Source organism: Solanum verrucosum, unplaced genomic scaffold, assembly GCF_900185275.1.
Source record: "Solanum verrucosum unplaced genomic scaffold, falcon-dt-bn FXZP01000093.1, whole genome shotgun sequence".
In the NCBI taxonomy this organism is placed as follows: Eukaryota; Viridiplantae; Streptophyta; class Magnoliopsida; order Solanales; family Solanaceae; genus Solanum; species Solanum verrucosum.
The window spans coordinates 2994131-3010478 of record NW_026020065.1 but is presented as its reverse complement, the minus strand read 5'-3'; the positions used below and the strand labels follow the sequence as shown (position 1 = coordinate 3010478).

General features: G+C 36.8%; 1 protein-coding gene across 1 annotated transcript; it reads right to left on the bottom strand.

Moving 5' to 3' along the window:
• Positions 1–1070: 1070 nt before the first annotated feature.
• LOC125823617 (uncharacterized) lies at positions 1071–2233 on the bottom strand. Its single transcript, XM_049502960.1, has 3 exons — positions 2110–2233; positions 1767–1993; positions 1071–1637 (listed from the first exon to the last, which is right to left on the bottom strand). Exons 1-3 carry the CDS (start codon positions 2231–2233, stop codon positions 1071–1073), a joined length of 918 nt encoding a protein of 305 aa, XP_049358917.1.
• Positions 2234–16348: the final 14115 nt, after the last annotated feature.

Sequence of the window (16348 nt, the reverse complement as noted above, 5' to 3'; positions counted from 1 at the left end):
GAACGTCGTCTTCCATCAATATTTGATATGATGATAGGTGCTTTTTGATCATAACATCATTTTTGTCGGTATCTCGCAGCCTTAAGCGGTAGATACTAATCCTTAATCTGTCAAATACCTTTTTGATCAAACGAAGATGTTACACTCACTAATTGATATTTGATGGATATGTTCTCCTGAACTAATTGGTTGATAAATATAGCTCCTTTGATGACCTTATTATACCCTGCATCCACAAAAATATGTTAGTTTTGGAACACTGATTTGTGTTAAAGTCACCTTACTCCTGGTCTCGTTATCTCTGGAACTTTGTCTGGTAGATCCAATGAATCATAGTAGACAAAAGAAGAAATTAGATTTAAATTAAAACATTAACTAGGCATGAAGTTTTGAAAAATAGTTTTAAAGAAAATCTCTGCCAATTAACTGTCACGATATGCACGATACGGACAAAACCCTTTGTCTCAGATTTTGACATGATAGGTAGCTTGATGTCAACTTAAAACCCTTTAAGAACACGTGAATTTGAGGCAATTGAAGTTAACTCCAAATGTCCGAGTATCCTTGATGGAATTTTTGAGGTCCTTCTCAAAAATTCTGTCCCAGTTAAATGTTTCAAAAATAAATCTGATGATGATCAATGGAGTCTTGAATTTGAGATCTCTTCAAAATTATTCCCAGTTGGACATTTCGATATGATATATGACTCTTGTTTGTAGAAAATGACCCTTTTTGTAGAATTTTTGAGGTCATCTCAAAAATTCTGTCACAGTTTCCATTGTGAGGGGAAATGGAAATCATATTGGGAATATGACCGAACCCTTGTGGCGCCTACGTATTCCGTTGAGGCAGAAATCAGGTCAAACGTAGTTCCCATCTCGAGAAGTGACAAAAATAGAAAATTTGATAAGGAAACGACCGAGGCCGACCTAGGCCGCCTACGTATCTCATTCTTGAGAATTCAGGTCGAACATAGTTCGAGTACAAGGAAAAATGTTCCAAAACATAATGTGATAATGATTACAGGCAAACTGTAATTACATGGAAATAAAGGAAAAAAGTATCATCCTTCAAATGTAGTATCTCTTGACAGCATCTGAATTGATAGCTTTTCGCCACACTCTACCGTCTACCTCTGCTAGAAACAAAGCTCCTCTTGATAGTACTTTGTGGACAACATACGGTCCTTGCCAGTTAGGTGCAAACTTCCCTTTGTATTCGTCTTGATGAGGGAAAATGCGTTTCAACACCAATTGGCTTACCTTAAATGTTCGAACTCTTACTTTCTTGTTGAAAGCGCGAGTCATTCTCTGTTGATACAACTGGCCATTACAAACAACACTCATTCTTTTCTCATCAATCAATGTCAACTGCTCATACCGGTCACGAACCCACTCAGCATCACTCAATCCAGCTTTCTGAATAATCCTTAAAGATGGTATCTCAACTTCAGCTGGTATCACTGCTTTTGTTCCGTATACCAATAGATAAGGAGTTACTCCAGTTGAGGTTCGGATTGTAGTGCGGTAACCTAGCAAAGCATAAGGCAAATTTTCATGCCAACATTTGTAGTTGTCAATCATCTTTCTCACTATCCTCTTGATGTTCTTATTAGCAGCTTCCACAACTCCATTCATCTAATGGCAATATGCAGTTGAATTGCGATGGGTAATTTTGAATTGTTCACATATCTCTTTCGTCAAGTGACTATTCAGATTTGCACCATTGTCTGTGATGATAGACTCTGGAACTCCAAAACGACATACCAAATTGTTGCGAACAAAATCAGTCGCAACTTTCTTTGTCACAGCTTTGTAGGAAGCAGCTTCGACCCACTTGGTAAAGTAATCAATGGCGACCAAAATGAACCTATGACCATTGGAGGCAGCAGGTTCAATCGGTCCAATAACATCCATGCCCCAGGTGCAAATGGCCAAGGGGAACTCATCGCATTGAGCTCGTGGGGCGGTACTTTGATCAGATCTCCGTGTACCTGACATTTATGACATTTTTGGACAAATCGGCCACAATCATTTTCCATAGTCATCCAGAAATATCCCGCCCTTAAGATTTTCTTTCCTAATATAAACCCATTCATGTGTGTCTCACACACTCCGGCGTGCACTTCTTCAAGCAATTTTGTGGCTTCTGCAGCATCCACACATCTCAGTAATCCCAGATCGGGTGTCCTCTTAAAAAGAACCTCTCCATTCAAGAAGAAGTTATTTGCCATTCTTCGGATTGTTTTCTTCTGAATACTTATTGCTTTTTTCGGGTATTCGTCAGCTTCTAAGTACTTTTTTCACATCGACATACCATGGATTCCCATCCCATTCTGCTTCTACATGTAAACAATGTGCTGGTTGTTCTTTTAAAACTATCTTAAGTGGATCGATATAGCTTTTCTTTGGGTGTTGTATCATGGATGATATGGTTGCGAGGGCATCAACAAACTCGTTCTATATTCTCGGCGTGTGTCTGAACTCGGTCTTCCTAAATCTTTGGCATAATCTCTGTACCAATTGTACGTAAGGTAGGATTTTAGGATTCTTTACCGCCCATTTTCCTTGAACTTAATGAATCAACAAGTCTGAATCACCGATTATCAGTAATTCTTGAACGTTCATGTCAAGAACCATTCTAATACCAAGAATAGATGCTTCGTACTCAGCCATGTTATTAGTGCATCAAAATCTAAGCTTTGCTGTTGCTGGATAATGTTGCCCCGATTCAGATATCAATACTGCTCCAATTCCTGATCCTATAGAGTTTACTGCTCCATCAAAGAACATTCTCTACCCAGGATATGATTCTGATATTTCTTCCCCTACAAATAATACTTTTTCATTAGGGTAATATGTTCTAAGTGGTTCATATCCTTCATCTACTGGGTTTTCAGCAAGGTGATCGGCCAAGGCTTGCCCCTTGATTGCTTTCTGAGTCATGTACACAATATCGAACTCACTCAATAACATTTGCCACTTTGCTAGCTTTCCTATGGGAATTGCTTTCTGAAATATGTACTTAAGCAGGTCCATCCTCGAAATGAGATGTGTTGGATAAGCCGACAGATAATGTCTCAATTTCTGAGCAACCCAAGTCAAAGCTCAATAAGTTCTCTCTAAAAAGGTGTAACGGGCCTCATAAGATGTGAACTTCTTGCTCAAATAGTATATAGCTCTCTCATTTCTTCCGGTCTCATCATGTTGTCCCAACACATACTTGAATGTATTGTCGGAGACGGATAAATACAATAGCAGAAGACTGCATGCATGTGGTGGCACCAACATTGGTGGATTCGAATGGTAACTTTTGATGGTGTCAAAAGCCTTCTGACATTCTTCGGTCCATTTGGTTGTGGCATCTTTTCGTAGTAAGTTGAATATAGGCTCACATATCACCGTTGATTGAGCTATGAACCAACTAATGTAGTTTAGTCCCCCCAAAAAACTCATTACTTCCTTCTTAGTCTTTGGAGGAGGTAAGTCTTGAATTGCCTTGATTTTGGAAGGATCAAGCTAACTATGAATATGAATAACTTCCCTGTAGATACTCCAAATGTACATTTGGCTGGGTTCAACTTCAAATCATACCTACGTAACCTGTTAAAGAACTTTTCCAAGTGTGTCAGGTGATCCGAACTCTCGCGAGATTTTATGATGATATCGTCCACATACAGCTCAATTTCTTTGTGGATTATATCATGGAAAATGGTGGTCATAGCTCTCATGTAAGTGGCTCAAGCATTTTTGAGGCCGAACGGCATCATTCGATAATGGTAGACTCCTCAAGGTGTGATGAATGTTATTTTTTCTGCATCTTCTTCATCCATTAGAATCTGGTGGTATCCCGCAAAGCAATCCACAAAAGATTGCAACTCATACTTAGCACAATTATATATGAGTATGTGGATATTCGGCCAGGGGAAATTATCTTTCGGACTCGCTTTGTTGAGATCTCGATAATGCACACATATTCTGATTTTTCCATCTTTCTTCGTCATTGGAACAATGTTAGCCAGCCAAGTGGGATACTTGGTCACTTCAACGACTTTTGATTCGATCTGTTTCATGACCTCCTCTTTTATCCTTAAGCTCAGATCGGGCTTGAACTTTCTGGTTTTCTACTTTATTAGACATTACTCTGAATTGATAGGCAGCTTATGGGAAACAATATCAGTGCTTAACCCTGGCATATTATCATAAGACCAGGCAAACATATCGATGTATTGTCTGAGCAGCTTGACCAATTCTTCTCTTTCTGTTGCTGCCAAATGGACACTGACTCGGGTTTTTCTGATCGACTCGTCATCTCCCAAGTTTACTGTCTCTGTTTAATCCAGGTTGGGATTTTCATCATTTTCAAGTTGCCTCAAGTCCTCGGTAAGGTGTTTAAGCATCATAGTTTCCTCATCATAGTCTTCACATTCATCTTCATCGATCTTACTTGGTTTGCCGTGTTTATGACATGTCAGGACATTGGCAGGTTTAGATTCATTTTTATTGAAAAGAACAACAAATCAACCGTGTTAGATAGAAAGAGTTTAAATGTATTTATTGGAGAATAATTCACAATGACAAGATAATCAATTTAAAATAAACGAGGCTTTCATTGGAATTTTAAAAAAGGCGTACAAACTTTGGTCATGACTCATGAGTCATTTTCTTTTTAAACGTTACGATGAAAAATAAAGTGACATAAATGGTGGTTTCGACCCTCGTCCGAATAACACCGATTTAAAAAAAGAAAGTAAAACATCAAATCTTGTCTTTGTCTACCAAGCCATTTGATGGATCATAAGTGGAGTGGCCATCCAATTCTGTAGCATCTCTCCAGGTCCGGCATCTCGGATGATGGGTGTTGTGGTACATTCTGCCGAGATCACAACACAATCTTCTTCATCAAACAATCTTCCCATCCCTTCCACTAGACCATCAATCTCAGGCTCTGAAGCTTTAGCAACAAATGACTAGTACAATACTAGAATAGACTTCGGTATATCACAATCATGTTTCTTCCTTGTTTCTGCTTCAAACAATTTTTTCTCTATTGGGGTATAACCGATACCAAAGCGAAAATTTTGAAGTGGTGTAGGAAGAGGTTCGGATATGCCATCCAAATTCTTACCTAACCCACGCCCATGTTCAAAACAATTTCTCAGCATAGTTGTGGCTAGCATTTTATAAACTTGCGTCATTGATACCATATGAAAGTTAGTACCCTGAGAAGACTCTTCAATAACTGGAATGGAGAAACCATGGTACCTATGATCACTCCCTTCACCATGAATGACAATTTCATGGTTATCCCAGATAAACTTCAAAAGTTGATGCAATGTGGATGGAACTACTCCGACCGCATGGATCCATGGTATTCCTAGCAATAAGTTATAGCTTGTAGATATACCCATTATCTGGAATTCAGTGATAAATTTTGTAGGCCCCATTTGGATACACAAGTCTACTTCTCTCATGATCTCTCTTTGCGAATCATCAAATGCCTTTGCGTTCATGCGACTTTAACGGATTTTCCCTATATTATAATTTAGCTGAGTCAGGGTTGATAATGGGCAGATATTGAGCCCTGAGCCATTATCAATCAATACTCTAGCTACAAACTTATCCCTGCATTTGACGGTGATATACAAGGCACGGTTGTGCATTACCCTTTCGAGTGGCAACTCCTCTTCTCGAAAAGAGATTTGATGACTCCCAATGACATGACCTACCATGGTGGCCAGATTCTCACCACTTGTTCCCGTCGGTACATACGTTTCATCAAGTACCTTCAACAGTGTTTCTCGATGGTACTCGAAACTTATTAATAGAGCCCAAACAGAAATTTGAGCGGGAGTCTTCTTCAAATGCTTGGAAATGGAATACTCTTTAGGCTGCATTCTTCACCAAAACTCTTCAGCCTCACCCTCTGTGATCGGCCTTTTTTGGTCCTCCTTTCTTCGTGTCTCCTGAGTTAGTTCTTCTAGAATGTAACATCTTCTAGAACGTGTCATCCCTTGTGCAGTTGCCGCCTGTATGACAAACTTTTCTTTGGGCCGCTCGTTGCTGCTTTCCTTTGTCAAAGCGAATGCTTGATGAGGTGCAGTTATTACAACAAACTTTGGACAGGCCTTTATAGTCAATGATGCCACTGTTGGTATAAGTGAGTTGACATTTGCTTCACTGATAGTCCCATTATCAAGCCAATCTTCGTTTCTTTCAATCATGTTGATGGTATCTCATTCATGATTCGACAACAGGTTAAGGTTCACATTGGGGGCAGGGGCTTGGAGAGTGATGACCCTGTTATCGATCAAGTCTTGAATCTTATGTTTCAGATTGATACATCATTCTGTATCATGTCCTGCCCCTCGAGAATGGTACGCACAACGTTGATCTACTCGGAAGAACTTTGTTGTGGGATTAATTGTCCTTGCGTCTACTGGTTGGATTAATCTTGTCACTCTTAGACGCTCAAAGAGTTGGGTAGTGTTTTTGCCAAGGGAGTGAAAACTCTGGGAGGCTTTCTTTCGAGGTTAGGACGGGGTAGATTGTTTACATTTGGGTTGTTTTGTCCGAGATTTTGGTAGACTGGTGTGTTGGCTTGGTGATTTGGTAGTGTATTTTGGTAGGTTGGTGGTTGATTTTGGTAGATAGGCGGTGGTGCTTGGTAGTTCTGTTGTGCATAATAGATTGGGATTGGAGCTTGTGGAGATGGTGGGTAAATATTTGAGATGGGGAATCGGTGTGAGTTTCTAATAGCAGAACCAGACCCAAAATACCTTTGCGGCCTTGGCCTCGGGCTATAGGATACAACAAACACGTCTTCTTTCTTTTTCCTAGTGAATCTTGTGACCATGGATGGTGAGGTTTTGTTGGCGGCCTGCAAAGCAGTGAGACTTGTAACCTTTCCAGACTTGAGGTCATCATCTATGGCTTCTCCCATTCTAATCAACTCCGAAAACTTCTATCCCATCATGGGCAACATCTTTTCATAATACTCGGGCTCCTGAGCTCGAATAAACGCAGAGGTTATTTTGCTTTTAGTCATCACATGTTATACCTTTGCAGCTTCTTTCCTCCAGCGACATGTATATTCACGATAGTCTTTCGTGGTCCTTTGCTTGATTTTTTCCAAATAATATCTGTCAAGGACAGCTTCGACATTAAACTAGAATCTTTCCAAAAAGTCTTTGGCCAAAGCCCCCCATGTAGACCACTGACGGAGTTTTTGAGATGTGAACCATTTTAACGCCTCCCCACTGAGGCTTCGACTAAACAACCTCATAATTAATGCATCATTTTCCCCAATACCCATGAGTTTGTCACAATAAGCTCGTAGGTGAGCCATGGGATTGCCAATACCATTTAAGGTTTCAAATTTTGGAATTTTGTAACCTTCGGGTATTTCCAAGTCACGGTGCATGCAAAGGTCCTCATACTCAAGTCCTGTTATCTTTCTTGAAGATTGGACACTTTTTACTGCCTCGAAGATGACATCCTTCATAACATTCATTTCTTGTTCACGCTTTTCTTCTCTCAACCTCCACTCCTTATCCATTTCTTCATAGTGATCCAGCTCCGGTTGAACATGAAAGCTAGGACATAGCTAAGAGATTGTATAGGTTGGTGGAGTTTGGCATGTTACGGAAGGGTATGCAGGTTGGTTAGGCAAAACAAGTGGATTATTGATGACTGGTGGTGGGATTTGGTGGGTTGGTGTAAAGATTTGAGAGTGATTAGTGTTAGGTGTTTGGTTCTGATTTGGTAATGGTGGTGGAGTTTGGTAGGAAGTGTTGGCGTAAGGAGCGTTAGATACAGTTAAGTCAATGGTATAAGGATTAGGGGTGGAAGTGATGGGTCCTGTGATATGGATAGGGAAATAGTGGGGTAATGGGGAACTTAGTGACGGAAAAGGATGAGAAGGTCTTCTAGTTTCAAAGGGGGATTCATTCGATGCAATGACCAGTTTGGCCAGATTTTTGGTATGTTGAAGCTCTTCCTGCATGTCTGCAATTCGTTGTATTAATTGAGAGATCAACTCACTCTGATCAGCGAGTTCAGCATTTCTGATGGTCACATCCACTATTCTTGTTTCTTCTGAAGTACCAGTCATTTTACTCCTGCCTTTCTCCAAAGAATGATCAGGGAAGGATGGTATGATTGTTTTAGATCTTGTAAAGTAGGGATAGTCGGCCAGTTTGATTTTAACGCAGATCAGTTTTTACCTTTAGAGAAGAACAACTCAAAAGACATATGTGTTAGTTTTTGTTTTTAATGAGATATGCAAATAAGATGACATAAAAATAAACACACAAGTGTCATTTTGCTTCAAGCAAATTAATCTACGGAAATATTTCTGGTGAATTTGAGGACTCAAATGGAAAGAAATCTTCTTTGCAATTGAATTGGAAATGTCGACTTGTATAGAATCTTGCTAATTTCTTCCACTCATATGATTTTGTAGGTAGAACTCTTCAGAATCACTCACTAATAAAGGAGAATAAAAATTGAAAAGATAGGGACCGAGCCTTAAGTAGGCTGTCTACGTATCCGCCAAGGAAATCAAACCCGACGTAGTTCAAATTACATAAAATAACCTAAACGTACCCTTCTCGAAATTGATAGAGAGACTAGGCTCAAAAAGAGCTTCATACGTACCCCATATGGGCTCAAGTCTCACGTAGTTCTTGATTACAATAAAATTTAAAACAACATGACAAACATGAGAAATGCGTTACATAAACCTTAATCTACCCAAAGGCTTCTTTCCTTCTTCTTCAATTGTAGGGTGACGATCTGATGCTCTCGTCATCTGAACTTTCTTTTGTTTTACCATTGTCCCTTATGGAGGAAGCATTCTAGAAATTTAGTTTCTTAATGTCCCGTTCAATTTCGAGGATCCTTGCAGACGCTTTAGTGATATTAATTATCTCCTGATCAATTTTTGCAAACTTTCTTTTCACCGAGGCTGTTTCCATGTCAACCTCAATAATTCTCTCTCGTAGCATCCATTTAGTTTGGTCTAGTAAGGCAAGTCTCCTTTTGGCTACAACTATCCTCTCTTTAGTCTCGATAAATTTTTTGAACATTGATTCTTCAGTTTTTTCTCACTAACCAAAGCAATGAGTGAGATTGGTGCGTTGACACTCTTTCCAGACATTCTAGTAAATCGATCTTCCTGTGATAGACGAATAAAAATTTAAGAGATTTTTGGAGTAAAAGATTTATATATTTTTGAGAAACTTGGACAACACTTCAGAAGTAATTTAGACGGACTTTGTTGGTGTGGACTTTAATATATGCTTAAGTTGTTTTAATAAACAAAAATGGATTAATCCTGCTTTAGACAAAATGACGCATCACAACACAAAATAATTATATCAAGCAACACACAAACAGTTTATATCGCGCCCTAAACTTGTGACCTTTTTATGCCAAAGGTGGGCCTATCGAATTGAAGGATGTTTGACGTCATTTGAAACATTTCATTGCCTCATAAAATTAAAATTTATACAAACTTTGCAATCAAATTAAATGGGGATACCTAATAGGGAAAAAGGGACAAAAATAATCAGTCTCACGCAGGGGTACAATCCTAAACTATGATTCCACGGAAGGCTCTCCGTTCTTGAGCTTCTTGCCATCTCTGAATGCCAACATCTTCAGATGCAATGACAATTTGATCTTTCTTTATCTCGAACAAACTATTAAATTTCTAACCCCAAGAAACAATGTTTTTGTCAAATGACGTATATATCCTTCAAATATAAACACACAAGTATAGTTATCTTTTATTAACCAATGAGCCAAATAGACACTAGGTGGACTTCTAATGGGCCCAAACACGCCTTGGGTGTTGAGTCAACTTTGTTCAAATGCACTAAATTTGAGATTTGGTTTGGCTGTACACTAGTCTTGACTAAGAGTGGCTTTCTTTATAGTAGATTGGTGACCCAAACGGACTACTTGTGCTGGGACAGTTAACGACCATTGACTATCCAGTAGCCAACTACATTCGACATGTTGTCCTGAGAACAATTTGGTTAACGAACGATTGCAGCACGCATAATCGTTCTTTAAGTGAAAAATAAAAAATAAGCGTTGTTTGACGGAATATGTTATGCCATGAATGGAACAGTTTATAGCAATTTAAACATATTAAGCACAAATAAACAATTCACAACTAATAACAATTAGTCAAATAGTCAAATCTTATGGTTAGAACTTAATTAAGTCCCAGCGAAGTCGCCATTTCTGTTATGTCGTAATTTTACTATATTTAGAAAAATCACTTTTTTGAAATGTTCTAAGTATAAAACATTTTAAGAAAAATAATTAGAAAAGAGTCGCCACTTAATTTTTTAAAGAAATTAAGAAAACTTATAATTTTCAAAGATTTAAACAAAAAAATCATTTGGAAATACCAAGAGGGTTCGGGATTCAATTTACACTTCGAGAAGAGTTTAAGCATTCGAAGTGTCTGCTAACATGTGGTTGACCTACGACTTGACTAAAATATATTTTCACTAATTTTAGTAAAATGGTTTAGCATAAAAGAAAATATGATAGTTTACAATATTCAGTAAACTTTGAAAAATAGTTAAATAACGAACATTTTATATTTCATTTTTTATTTTTTAGAGAATGAGATCCAAAATGAAACATTTGAATTAAATTACAAGTGATTAGGATATTAATAAAACTAGATTAATTAGAATTTATTTAATTCATTTTAAACCAATTTAATAAATTAAAACATGAAAATCATTTCTTAATTAACTAACCTAAACACTTCAACTTATAAACAATTTTAAAGTGAATAAAATGTGATTAAGTGAAAAAATATTAAAGAACATCTATTTTTCAGAACCAAAAGTTCTAACTTAATTGAAGATATAAAATTTGACAAATATACTTGATTAATAAAATAAATGAACACAACAAGTGAAATGTATTAAAATAAATCAACACAAAGAAAATGACTCGTCTTTTTGGGGGATCTAATTAAGTTATTTAAAGTTAAAGTTAAATAAGATTAGTCAACACATAATCAAATAATTAGAAGAGTAAAAGAGATGATGAAATTGGGTCCCTTCTTGGGCCAATTTCGCTGTATTTTTAAGCTTTAATTCAATTCCCATTTTGCGTATACACCGAATGTATATCAGTGTATATGAGCATATATATTAGCTCTTTTCATGTATCTCTTGCTCCGAACACATGTATTTTGCTCCAGCCCTATATTCCTGCGTTTTTAACCTGTATATGAGTGTATACCGATGTATATCAATGTATACAGGCTATACATCAGCCTGTTTTCAGCTTTCTGAAACTTATTTTCAATTTTCAGCCCATCTACAGCCCTATTCTGATGACCCGATTGACTCTAAGAAAAGAAAATTTGGGCCCTTATGGCCCAATCATCGAAATGCAATGAGAGGGTGGAAGCCCATGAGGACTCGGATATATTTCACATGCAACGAAAAAAGAAAAAAAAATTAGTGTCGATAATAATATGTCAAAATCATACCTTTAACGGATGATAAAGACCAATCAATTGCAACATAATAAACATGACAAAATGAATACGACTTTACCATCCTTAAACCAAAGTAAAACAGATCGATCGAATTACGCAATGTAAGCAATACAAATATCAACGACTCAAAATTCAATAATAGTTTTGGCTCTCAAACTAAAACAATTACTGATCAAGTTTAATAATCCTTGCATATTATATGCCAATGAACAACTAGCAAACTTGATAATTCAATATTGAAACAAATATAAATAAGAGAATCGACCTCATATTAATTCAAATGGGTATTCCTACATGAGTCATCATCCACATAAAGCCCAAAGACAAAATACATCAATGTTAACATCATACAACTTACCATGCTAAAACTTACCCATGATTAATTAAATGATTAAACTTACCAAGTAAGCACCAATGAACAGATTCTAAGGAAAACATACTAAACAAATCAAGTTATTATTTTACCATTTGTTAATGTACTTAAACACCAACAACACTAAATATAAATTAACCGAACTTTAAACCAATATCACGACTAACCCATGGAAACAATTAAGAACATGTACTTCACGTCAAAATAGTATCAATTTGACGATAACTTATCATCGAACAACCAACAAGATAGCGATTTCCCATGATAACGATTTCCCAACATTAACAAGAACAGATAACAAAAGAAATGAAGAGAAAGTTATTGGAGTGAACGAGTTACCTTTTTCGGGCAGTGAACAAAGAATGGGACGAGCAAGGGAGCAATGATTTCGCACCGAATACGACTTTAAAATTCGAGCAACAAATTAGAATATCGGGATAGCTTCAAACAGGGACCCTTTAGAACTTAGAACTAAATTGTATTAGGATTTCTTAAATGTAAAAGTTGGTTGTTAAAAAAAAACTCTAACATATATCCTTTCCCGATTTTTTTTTTTGAAGTGATCAAAAGAGATGAATATATAGATGGAAATTAGGGGGAAATCGGATGAAATTTCCAATTTGAAATTCAGACTACTCTGCCCCTTTTTAAGATAACAGTGGAAGGGATTTGAAAATTCCTTAGAAATTGGGAAAAGAGACATGGGGTGATGGATCTGCAAGGTATGGGTTCTTGCAGGTTAGGAGACGCGATTTTTGGGTTGATTTAGCGTGAAGAAGATGAAGGCAAGCATGGGGTGGGGACGCTTGGTACTGGGTATGTACGTAAAAAAGGGTATTGAATTGGAATTATTGTTGAGTTGTTGTTTGGAATGGGCTGGAATTATTGAAATGGGTTTATGTATGGAGAATGGGTTGTTGGGTTGGAATTGATGTTAAGGATTGCTGATTAAAGGAAATTAAACTTGGACCGTTGACAAAAAAGGGGCACAAATTTGGTCTTGCAAAGGGGTTGAAGAAATTGGTAAGGAAATGGCTATAATTGCAATTACAAGGGATTAGAATTAGAACCAATTAGAGTTAAAAACTTAGCGGATTTGAATTTAATTGGTGAATTCGGCCAAAAGTTAAATAAGATAAATTAGTATTAATTAATGAGCTTCTTAATCTTAATCAAGTGAAATAATTGATTTTTAAAATATTAACTATTAATTTATTAAACTAACTGGCAAAATTTAAAGCAAAACTAAACCTTTTGAGACGATTTTCAAATAAAAATATATTAATTATATACATAACTATAAAAACATATTTATTATTTTTTTAAAATTATAAAATTGACAAAACTTACATAAACATAACTCGAAAAATATTTTGAATGTCATAAAAGCTAATTAATTCAAATTTATAGCCATCACTTTAAAATACACTAAAAATATAAAATCTTTTGACATGATTTTTGGATATTTATAGGATATACTTATTTCATACATACTTATATAAAACATATATATTATTAAAAAAACATATTGATAGTTGGGCCTGGATCCCAAATAAAACTCTCCAACATTTTAATCAGCCTCATTCATCACTTCCAGCCCATAGGCCCTTATGTAGTTAGTTTGGTTCACAATAATACTCCGCCCTGAATCGAGAACCTTGTCCTCAAGGTTCTGCAGTAGCATAGACTGTTGGTTTAGCTGGTTAGTGCAATGCTTGAACCTAGAGTTGCACCAAAGAGGATAAATTTGGGCCGCTTCAAAAAGTTTCAATTTGCAGGGGAGAATCAAATACTTGAGCACTTCGAAAGAGCGACAAAGTTGCTTTCCCAAAGGATTACCTAGCTGCAATCTCATGGAGTGTTGTCGATGAGGTTGGGGTCTAACCAAAAACCAGTTGCCAACTTCCAAAATTTCAGCACAATAAGAAACAAGTGAACCACCTTTAAGTTGAATAAATTCCACCCACATTGTTGCACACCTCCAAAGCACTAAGAAGTTGTGTTGATGTTGAAATGCATTTGTTAATCTAGGTAAGATTAGAAAAACATAACATAGTAGTTCACAAATATCATGTTCTCCATCTGCCACTTGACATAGTTGCAGAGTAACAAAGCAACTAAATATGATCAGATAGTAGCAAACTAATGCAAAAAATGACCAAAATGATTGTGTAGTTTCAGCAAGAATGATGGAGAGATATGTCATCTTAATGAATTTTCCTGTCCTTATCCAAAAATTCAGCAAAAAGTTACTGAGCTTTGCTTGTAATAACGGAACTGATATCACCCTCCTTTTAGGTCTTTTCTCATCCGAAACATCCCAATGATTGAATTGCAACGTCGAACAGTAATATGGTGATGTGTTTGTATAAAACACAGTGATTTGAGTACTCAATGACACCACCTGATAGCTAGAGAGTGAATGATAGGAAGGAAAAACATATTCCTTGCTCAACATGCCAAACAAAAGTGACGTGAGAAACTTCGAATGTAGTGGATTTGAAACATGTTTTTCCAGTGGTGGTACCTCATTTGTTGTGGGTATGTGCTAAATTAAACAAGGCAACTTTAAAGCTTCAACTTGAGGCTTATCACTATCATTATTCATGACTTTAGATCCATATGGATAAACAACAAGCAAGAATTGCCACCCTTTTCTGTTCGCCAAACTCATGCACCATGTAAATTCACAAAGAAAAATAAGATAATGCACACGACACTGCCATTTGGGATCCCACACTAGAATAACTGAGTTAGCATATACAATGGAGCATAACATGATAGTAGATCTCAACAATAGTAGTGGTTTCACTTTCATGGTAGAACGTGTTAGAGACTTGGATTTGAAACTTATTCCTGGATCTCATACACAAAAATTTACTACAGTTTCTTGAACAACGACATTGAGGGATGTCGCACCAGGATTAAATGGAAATTGACACAAAATATTGTGAGCATTTAATTCCTCAGTACAGTTTTCATGCTCTACAACAAGCATCATGTCATCCAAAGGCATGTTACTAGGTGGAATGCTATCCCCAATCTCCAAAGAAAAATTATCAAGACATAGCTCATCAATTGTCTTAGGCTCCAAGAAAAACTCCACACAATGCATTTCATCAAATTTCTGAAATTCAATTTTTTGTTTACTAGAGCCACGCACAGGAGAAGTTGCAGTAACATACCTTAATGACATATCTCTTGGGGAATATTCATCGAACACCTGACTTTCGTTAATGGAAAAAGTCTCTTGTACCAAATCTGCTTCTATGGATATTTCATTCCCAATTTGAAAAGTTCATATGCCTTTGAGAGTTGCAATCACAACCATACTTCCGGTAGGCAATGCCAAGTAATTCACCTTTGTATATTTCTCAAGCAATATCTCGAGCAGATGGTCTGCCTCCATGTTTCCATTTGTGACAACATCTTCCAAATCAGATGAGTTTGTGATATGGCTTAGAGTTACAACTGGAGAGGTAGAGGTTGCTGGAGGAATAAACTTAGCATTGTGCACATAGTCCATATAGAATTGTGAAGTGTCTACCAAACTCACCGAAGTTGTTCGCTGTGGAAATCGCATAAGCAATTTTTCTGTAAAATGCTTCCAATCGAAGAATTGTTTGTTACGATGTAGCCAAGTAAACCAAGTAAGAGCTTCACCATCAAGGTAGAAGTAAGGAAGAGGTAGCCAGTCCTTCTGGGAGAAGCCAAGACAGGTGAAATATTGTTTAGCCCGAAGAATCCAACCCTCTGGGTTGTTGCCACCACTAAATCGATCCAATACCGTCATTACCATGTGGAGTACGAACAATGAAAGCACCAATGTAACAAACTGAAATCCTCACTATATTAATAAGAGCATTGGAACATGATTACAACCTTAAGATTCTAATTGCAATAATTAAACTACCGAATTACAAATGAAATATTGAAATAACGAGTAATTAAAGATAGAAGAAGAATGGAGATGAGAAGCTTAAACTCTAGAAGAAGAGGAGAGGACAAACATTTTCTTCAATATGCATAACCCTTTTGTGTTAACTCAAAGACCTATTTAACCAATTGATGGTTAGGCCTGGATCCCAAATAAAACTCTCCAACATTTTAATCAACCCAATAATCTTAAATGGACCAACATCATTCATCACTTCCAACCCATAGGCCCTTATGTAGTTAGTTTGGTTCACAACATTCTTTAATGGTATATTTTTTGGACAAATTACTTAACTACACTCCTTTACTTACCTTAATATCCATTTATCCCTACTTATTTCAAAAAATTCAAAAATCCCTTATTTACCTATGTGTCCCATGCACAATGCTATGTATCCCGCTATGTATCCCGTGCACAACGCTATGTATCCTGCATGTATCCTGTGCACAACGCTATGTATCCTGCTATGTGGAATGTATCAAATCTAATGTATCCCGTGC

Bases quoted from the DNA above. Each gene is read 5' to 3' on its own strand.
- LOC125823617 (XM_049502960.1), bottom strand. From the start codon at position 2,233: ATGGCAAATAACTTCTTCTTGAATGGAGAGGTTCTTTTTAAGAGGACA. The intron at 1,994-2,109 runs GTGAGACACACA...CATAAATGTCAG, and splicing joins AGAAGTGCACGCCGGAGTGT to GTACACGGAGATCTGATCAA. The intron at 1,638-1,766 runs GTATGTCGTTTT...TATTGCCATTAG, and splicing joins ATTTTGTTCGCAACAATTTG to ATGAATGGAGTTGTGGAAGC.